The sequence below is a fragment of the Nymphaea colorata genome, chromosome 5 (genome assembly GCF_008831285.2).
Source record: "Nymphaea colorata isolate Beijing-Zhang1983 chromosome 5, ASM883128v2, whole genome shotgun sequence".
NCBI classification, from domain to species: domain Eukaryota; kingdom Viridiplantae; phylum Streptophyta; class Magnoliopsida; order Nymphaeales; family Nymphaeaceae; genus Nymphaea; species Nymphaea colorata.
This window is the reverse complement of record NC_045142.1, coordinates 17,682,519-17,690,633: the sequence shown is the minus strand read 5'-3', so window position 1 is coordinate 17,690,633 and position 8,115 is coordinate 17,682,519. Positions and strand designations below refer to the sequence as shown.

Sequence of the window (8,115 nt, the reverse complement as noted above, 5' to 3'; positions counted from 1 at the left end):
CACTTAAGTTTTTGTAATTTAATGTTCACATATTTTGTGGATGAGGGCAGTTAAAATTTATGAGATTTTATTTAATGGTGTATGCTTTGCAATAAGGAAAAAAAAGTCTTGTTGGGATGCTTATTAATTTGTTAGGGATCTCGAGATGATGGCTGCTTGATTTTGAAAGATGACCGGCAACTGCACACAAGAAGAATGATGATGAGCAAAATAACTATAGGTCAAATAGCAAGTTTCTTGAAAACAGTTGGATTTAGAGTAGAAACGATTCAAAAAGTGGTAGTATGCTATTCCTAAATTTCATTAATTAATGCAGTCTTATTTGAAATCTGATGATCCATTGCCTTAAGAAAAAAAAAATCCAAGAAAGATGTTTTGTCCACAACTTTTATTCCAAAAATTAATGTGCTTCTTCCAAATTCAATAATGTAGTAGGATGTGTGCTTCCCTCTTGGACACTAGCAACTAGCAAGGGGCGATCCTTTGTTCTTTATCGTGAAAATTAACCCTCTGTAAGGAAGAATCAAGTGACATTTCTTGTTCATGAGATCGTTGAGCATCATACGTCTAGTAGATCGCTGCTCATGGACTGGAAGAGATGTCATGAACATGAAGTCCATGAACATGCATTTATTACCACTAAGGTTGAAGTTGGATGCATTTTTCATATAAGTGTTTGATATTGTAGAGAAGTTATCAGCAGTGCCCACACTACGTAATCCTACAATCTGTTTGAAAGCCAAAGCTTTTTCCTTTTTTCCTATCTCTTCAGGGTCCAAGACTGCTTCGGCACCTCAAGGTGATGCCTCCACGATACTTAATCTTGCATATCAGTTTGATAAGGCAAAAGTTTGATAAAGTCTGTTGAGCCAAACCGAAAGCCAGTGCTAGCCATAATTTTTTGACATGAGGGTTTTAATTCAAAAAACTTTAAACCTTTAAAGGCACTAATATATAGAAATGAGCGGTATGCTTGCTAATTGCTTGGTGGTAAGTTCTCAGTCTCAAACGCGAACTTCAACATGACTTTATCTGGATTTCCTTGGTGGTAAGCATACATGTAGAAGAACTGCACTCCACTTTGGTAGAAATGTTGAACTACCAAGCAGGCCCTAATAGGTATGAAAATGACAAAGGTGATACACTATTTTTTAATGTTTACTTTGCGAAATCGCCTCCAGTGTAAAAACCCTGTTAATACTGACGTCATATTGTCACCTAACCTTTAGCCTACAGGAATGGAGAGTAGATCTAGCGCAGCTAGAATCCACTACAAACTTATGCAAAATTAGTACCTTGAAATATGCTTCTTGTCAAATTTAATTAATCATAAAATTGCGATTTACATGGTTGATTTGATGAGAATTGATCCTTGAATTACACCTTTTTAATTGGGCAAACACATTTCTTCGATTTGACAAAATCGATTTTTTTAATAGTCACAAATAACGTCTCGGAGTTTTAAACGGCGAAGTTTTTCTTGGGTATGATACGGACGGCGGACTTGAAAAATACAAGAAAAAAATAGTATTTTTTTAAAAATTAAAAAACTAAAATTGGAAAAAATAAAATACGTGAGAAAATAATAACACAAAAATTGTGACTATATTTTTTTGTTAATTCTATCAACTTTTCAATTTTAGTAAAAACACAAAAATTTGATATTCTGGAGGTAGTTACACAGGTAAAAACTTGGAAATAAAGCAAGTACCACATCCCAAGCCAATTTATTTCTCACCTAATGCAATTAAACCTCCCAAAAGGTAAATGCCATGTGCCTAATGGTGGTTGGACCCACTATGGAATCGAGGTGGCTGGCTGTGCATGCGACAAATGGCCCGGTCCCAAGGAGGTTGATTACACACTTCATGTACCAAACAAAGTACATGACCTACTCTTACACATTATATTAATCGTCTGGTAGCAGGTCATAATTTGTTCAATTACCAACAGTGGAGCTGACCAATATAGCAAGAAGAACGAAACAAACATGTTTCATGTTTGGCCTTCCTTGTCCAACACAAAAGTTAGGCCACAAAATTTCCACCGAGGTAGTATATGTTAAGCTTGATCAAGAGAACACATGAATTAGACTAATGCAGGAGGAAGAACAATGCAGTTGTTGATCCTGAGTGGGTGTTCAGCTAAGCAATGGATCATCTCATTGCATGGTTGATGATGACGAGTCCCATCACGATCACTTGGTCGATTCCCGGTTGGATGCACAAACTGAGGACATCTTTCCCCAAAGTGATTTTTGGTTCAATCACACACTTCTGGTTGACCTGTCAATCAAATAATTCATAATCACCATCTCGTTAATATTCATTTTAATTTGTGATCTATATGTATATATGTATATATATATATATATATATTATATCTTGATGTTAAAAGGGTTCAAGTATAAGTTTAGTTTCTTGCAAAAGAAACGGTAAATAGACAGATTCGTGACACATTGAGGAAGGTTCATGAACAGTTTGTTGCTGTTCTCCTTGCTAAACAACAAACAAAAGCACAGTTTGAATACTAAAAGATAACTAAAATAGAGCAAGAAGTCTGAAGAACCCTTGCTGTTTTCAAATGACTTAAAGAGGGACAACTCTCTAGTTCATAAATAATCACTAATACTGCAGTATGGAAAAGTTGAAAAGCAATATATGGTTCCAAGTCTAAGTAGCCTACAAGGACATGCATGAAATCATGTGAATCTGCCAAAAAAAAAAATCACATGTATTTTTTTAAATATACAAATCAATTAAAAATACAAAAAATCTTAAAATTGCTTAAAAAATAGTTAATCGAATCAGCCACTGAATCTAATTGGTGTTTGCCATTGATTCGACGATTCAAATCCTGGAAGGGGTTGAACATAAGCAATGGTTTACATGAATATGCTTGTATAATACCTCTGCAAGTGGGTTGGTGAGGGAGTTTCTATGGTAGATCTTGTAGCAGCCTTGGCCGCGAGTGCAGGCGATGAGATAGTCCATCTGGGTGCCACTCACAGTGATTTTGTACTTTGAGTTTCCAACCAGGCCCTTTGTGGCTGTAAACAGTGGCTTAGCTTTCTGCACTGATCCATCTTCACGATCTCCATCTCCTTTGAAGGCTTCCCATCTCTCTAAGATGCCCAGTTTCTGTCAACATGCATGAGCCTAAGATCAAAGGAGCTAGGAAATACACACACACACACACACCATGAGCAAAGGTTAGGAGATGCACAATGGTAGTACAAGTATAAATCTAGTATGTCTTTTCTGAAACAGAATCCGGTTCAGATCATTAAAAGATTCAGATCTGACTATTACTCTCAGACTTTGTTATCTTTATTAAACAAGACTATGGTCAGATTTGGAGATGGGCCAGTGATACTATCGGTTCTAGTCCAGTCATGACATCCCTAACTTGCTTCCCTTAACATGAAACTGGATTGCATGAATAGAGATAAGGCTATGATGCACAGTTGCGTTTGACATCATGTTTATCGAGACCAAGATCATGAAATTTAACGCTTGATCTTTTGAATTACTAGTCCATGCATAACTCGCATGAGATGAGATCAAGAGTGCTATTGTTGCTCATTACACACATGATGCAATGGATGTTCATGTATTAATATGTGACAAAAACGCATCCTTAACAAATTAAAAATTCTTATTATGAAAATTTAAAGAAACAGAGTTATTCTTTTATTTTTTGGGAAAAAAAGAAAAATTCAAAGTCACTCGACATCCATCTAGTCGCCAAGGTTCAAACAAACAGTGGAATATTTCAGACCCTTGGTTCTCAAATACACGTGAAAATCAAATATCTATTGAATTTGGTAAGAAAAACTGTACACCATATTTGCATTTGATTACTAATCGGAAATGGGTCGCCTTATTGAATCCATAACCGGAATCAGATAGAGGTGAACATCAAATATCAATTGGATTCTGTAAGAAAAACTCTGCATAATATTTGGATTGTTTTTCTCATCAGTCATTAATTGTGTTATCATTTCATTTTGCGTGCTATCTACCTTGGTCCCAAGACCGCAGAGGCACAGGGAAGGAGGGGCTTAGAGCCTCATCCGCATCTTGCCTGCTCAAGAAATGCACGACACCATCCAAGATCTTAGCAAATTCAGAGTAGTGGTAGGTAGTAGTTTCATCAAGCATAGTGGCATGGTTGGTAGGTGAGAGAGAGAGAGAGAGAGAGAGAGAGAGAGAGAGAAGGGTGATGCAGTAACGTTACCCTGCTGGTCTTGATGGTGAGGAGGACGTTGCCGGAGAGGTCCATGAGGTGGGTCTCTCGGGGGCGGTCCGACGCGTAGTTGTCGACCCGGAAGACGACGCTGCCGGTGGAGTCGTAGACGGTGTAGCCCTTGCCGTGGAACAGCAGCGACCTCCGCCAGATGGTGAGGGAAGAGGGGGAGGTGGAGCAGAACTGAGGGAAGAGGATGGCGTTCACGGCGGCGGCGGCGATGGAGGCCACATCGTCACCAGGACGGGAAAGCCGCCTGCGACTCTTTGGGACAAAGGGAGAGGCTTCGCCGGGAGACGTAAAGGGGGTAGTGCTCACAGAATTTGCAGCGTTCTGGTGCAGTGTTTTCAGTTCTGCCCTTCCTCTCTCTCTAACCGGAACGGAAAGATCAGGTGTCTTATGAGAGGGCTGCGCTTACGTTTGGATATTTATGAAGAGGCAAGAAACAGAGAGACAGTGTGAGTGGGGCCCACATGTTTCGTTGGGGTTCAAAGCTAGAAGCAAGACAATGTGCACAAATTTGTCAAAGGGGGCCGAACCGAGCCGACGAATAAGCTGGTTCTCATATGGCTGACGCATAGGGCTGCACACGAGCTAGTCGAGCCCGAGCTTGCCCAGCTCGAACTCGACTCGGCTCAAAGGGGAACTCGAGTCGAGTTCCCTAACACGAGCTCGACTCGTTTAACGTTTAAGAATTAAACCATCAGTCGAGCTCGACTCGTTTAACGTTTAAGAATTAAACCAATAGTCGAGCTCGACTCGTTTACTGAATCAAATCAATTGTACTACTGCTAACAGTTTCATCAAAAAGATATGTAAAACCACCTGGCATTAATTATGTTCACATTGTCAACAATTTTTGGAATACATTATACATACAAGCAATGACTGTATCAAGTTCGAGATCACAGCAAAAAAAATCTGAAGGGCACAGTGGAAAATTTCAAGTTCGTGATAAACTTCTCCAAGTTCACTGCCTCTAGCTCCTCTATCAATAAATGATGATGCCAAGAACATTCAGACAAAAGGCTCAAGCGTTTCTATGCAATTTTGGATGACAGAGACCGCAAGCCTGTAGGAAGCAGGAGACACATTCTTGATTCTGCAAGTATGAACATTTCAAGATCCAGGGTTAGTATCTAAAAACCTGAACTTCTAACTACTATGTGAAAACATCAATTAAAAAACCAGTAAAGAACTGGGTTTATCCTAAATTCATAACCGACCAAACAGAGCCTTCATAATGAAGTGCACAGAAGCTAGCTGCAGAAATCTACATGGTTAGGGCCAATAACTGTCATTGACTGAAGGCCACTAGGCTACTAACAGAACTTGTACCAACCTGAAGGTTTGGCAATGAAGCTCAATACTCTATGAATGAAAAAGTGGAAAAGCCCCTCTTACAGGACTAAAGGGTCTCACCTGGTTTCCCGAACTCTTTACAATGATTTCCACCCTGTTCTTTATTCTACTTGCGCTCTATTTTGTCAAAATTTACTTCTCTATTAGAAGTCATGAGGCAGTCAACAACCAGGAGACCAGAAGAGGGAACAGAAATTTATCAGAGATCTACCCATCTGAAGAAGCAACAGAAATTTATCCTAACCAACCAAACAGAGCCTTCATAGTGAAGTGCACAGAAGCTAGCTGCAGATTAGATGACTTTCAATTACCTGTTAACATAGAGATTATGTCATTTCCCAATTGCAAAAGCTTCACAAGCAAGGACGGTGACTCATCTTCCACATGCAGAAGCTTTAGATGACTTGTGCAGGGCTAAGCTCAACCCATGGTTGTTGCATCGTTACAAGCTCCCACAATATTGCACCAAAACCGTATACATCAGAATTTCATTCGAAGGCTCTCCACGGAGGAACTCGAGAGCCATCTACTCAGGCTGCAGGGACAGTATGAACATATGATCATTAGGAGGCTCTCTCATAATTAAACTGAAAAACCATGTAACCTCTAGCTCCGAACTATGAGAGCATATTCATAATTTTCAACTTATATTACAATCAACAGTACTCATCATGCATCACATTCATAGTACAAACAAGTGTACCACGCATTGGTTTGTCACATGGATAAACAAATGTTTCTTTTAGAAAATATGGGCAAGTTTTGAACAATACAGGGAGGACAAAAGTCAACAAAAACATCAAACAACAAAACCAACAATAAGGAATCATTATATGAAAACTGCATGAGCTCATGGTTATCACATTTTCACGTACTATGTACGAAATTGTTGATTGAAAAAGTAAGCTTATGTAAGCATATGTAACTGCATAACACCACAAACATAAATTGGCAAACAACTCTAAAAAGAAATTGGCGATTGCAATGGACAACTACTAAGAACTAAGAATTCAACTAGTCAAGGAACATCAACTGCTAAATACAACTTCTGCTGAGAAAGCTAAGCTCAACCCATGGTTGTTGCATTGTTACAAGCTCCCACAATATTGCACCAAAACTGTACCCCCTTCTTTGTTCCTTTTCAGGTTACATCTACATAAGAAAAAAAAAAAGCAGGACAAAATGTTCATAAAAGACATGCTATTGCTACGAAGACATGCAATAAAAAGAGAAATTGCTCTCATATTAACAGAATTATGTCCACCAGTGAGACACTTCCTATAGGGGTTTCTCTTGTTCCCCACCTCACATACTTTTCTAGAACTCTCTGCAAAAAATATGACCATGACTCACGAGTGTCAAATCAGATCATATTCACATGATAAAAACACTAACAGAGTTCAAAATTACATATTCCGCTGATGAAGAGTAAAAATATAAACGGAAAACCTTATATGTACTGAATACTGGGGCAGTTCCCAAGTCACATGATCATATCCATGTGTTTCCAGAGTCCACCTTATACATGTATACAAACACAGAACGCACACAGTTCCTGCAGTCATATTCAAATAAAAAAATGAGTGGAACTTTGAAACTGCGAAAAGAAACTGAGAAACAGAAATAGAGAAACAGAAAAAGAGAGGCAGAGATACAGAGAAAGAGCGAGGCAAAGGGAGAGAAATCAAAACTGACAAGTCAACAACCCCACAAGTAAGCAAAACCTCACCTCACGCTGCAAAAGAGATGAGCAGAGCGTGTATCTAGTTCTTCGTGCGAACCAGGGAGAGGCGTTCGGATGTGACCGAGGAGACGGAGAGGGAAAAGCAAAAGAAGAAAGGTTGAACCAAGAAACGAAGAGAAAGCTAATGAAAAACGACCATGGAGGACTTTATCCAGCAGATTCAGGAGAAAGTACAAGTTTCTTTTGGGGAGCGACCATGGGTACCTCACCTTGAGCTGAAGGCGGAGCAGCCGGCTGACCTTGAACTCGAGCTGAAGTTGCCCACGGCCGCAGACGACTGGTTCCTCCTGCAGACGTCAGAGACTCCCAGACGGGAGAACTAGAGAAGAGAAGAGAAGGAGAAGATGGAGAGACCGAGAGGCGAGAGGCGAGAAAGGGAGAGTCGGAGTCGGAGTCTCGGAGAGAGCTCAGAGAGGATCAGAGGGAGAAGTGAGAACGAAAACGAAAGTAGCTTAAGCAAGGAAACCCTAAAAAAAAACTGGTTCTTCCCGCTTTTTCGTCTGAATCGGTTTTAAAAAAACCGGTTCATTAACTAAACGAGCCGAGACGAGCTTTAACGAGTTCAGTCAAATGAACTCGAACTCGACTCGATTAATTAAACGAGTCGGCTCGTCAACTCGAGCTCGACTCGTTTAACTAAATAAGCAACTCGTTTAAACTTACGAGTTGAGTTAAACGAGTGGAGTTCGAGTAACTCGACTCGTTGTGCACCCCTACTGACGCAGAGGACGTGACCAATTTTGGTGTATTTTAGCCATTCC

At 39.9% G+C, this 8,115-nt stretch overlaps 1 protein-coding gene and 1 long non-coding RNA gene across 2 annotated transcripts; both read right to left on the bottom strand.

The window, feature by feature from the left end:
* Nucleotides 1–1,968: 1,968 nt before the first annotated feature.
* On the bottom strand, nucleotides 1,969–4,827 carry LOC116255218 (protein LURP-one-related 5-like). Its single transcript, XM_031631000.2, has 4 exons — nucleotides 4,765–4,827; nucleotides 4,240–4,656; nucleotides 2,910–3,140; nucleotides 1,969–2,285 (listed from the first exon to the last, which is right to left on the bottom strand). The coding sequence occupies exons 1-4, from the start codon at nucleotides 4,825–4,827 to the stop codon at nucleotides 2,157–2,159; spliced, it is 840 nt and encodes a 279-aa protein (XP_031486860.1). The 3' UTR covers nucleotides 1,969–2,156.
* Nucleotides 4,828–5,062: 235 nt separating this feature from the next.
* Nucleotides 5,063–7,789, bottom strand: LOC116253979 (uncharacterized). Its single transcript, XR_004172597.2, has 4 exons — nucleotides 7,340–7,789; nucleotides 7,060–7,165; nucleotides 5,922–6,145; nucleotides 5,063–5,350 (listed from the first exon to the last, which is right to left on the bottom strand). It is a non-coding gene; the product is annotated as an uncharacterized LOC116253979 (long non-coding RNA).
* Between the last annotated feature and the right edge of the window lie 326 nt (nucleotides 7,790–8,115).

What these genes read in the sequence shown, in the direction of transcription:
- LOC116255218 (XM_031631000.2), bottom strand. Translation starts at nt 4,827, where the DNA reads ATGCGTCAGCCATATGAGAACCAGCTTATTCGTCGGCTCGGTTCGGCC. An exon ending in TCACCATCAAGACCAGCAGG is followed by an intron (nt 3,141 to 4,239) that starts GTAACGTTACTG and finishes GCATGTTGACAG; the next exon opens with AAACTGGGCATCTTAGAGAG. An exon ending in TCACCAACCCACTTGCAGAG is followed by an intron (nt 2,286 to 2,909) that starts GTATTATACAAG and finishes TTTGATTGACAG; the next exon opens with GTCAACCAGAAGTGTGTGAT.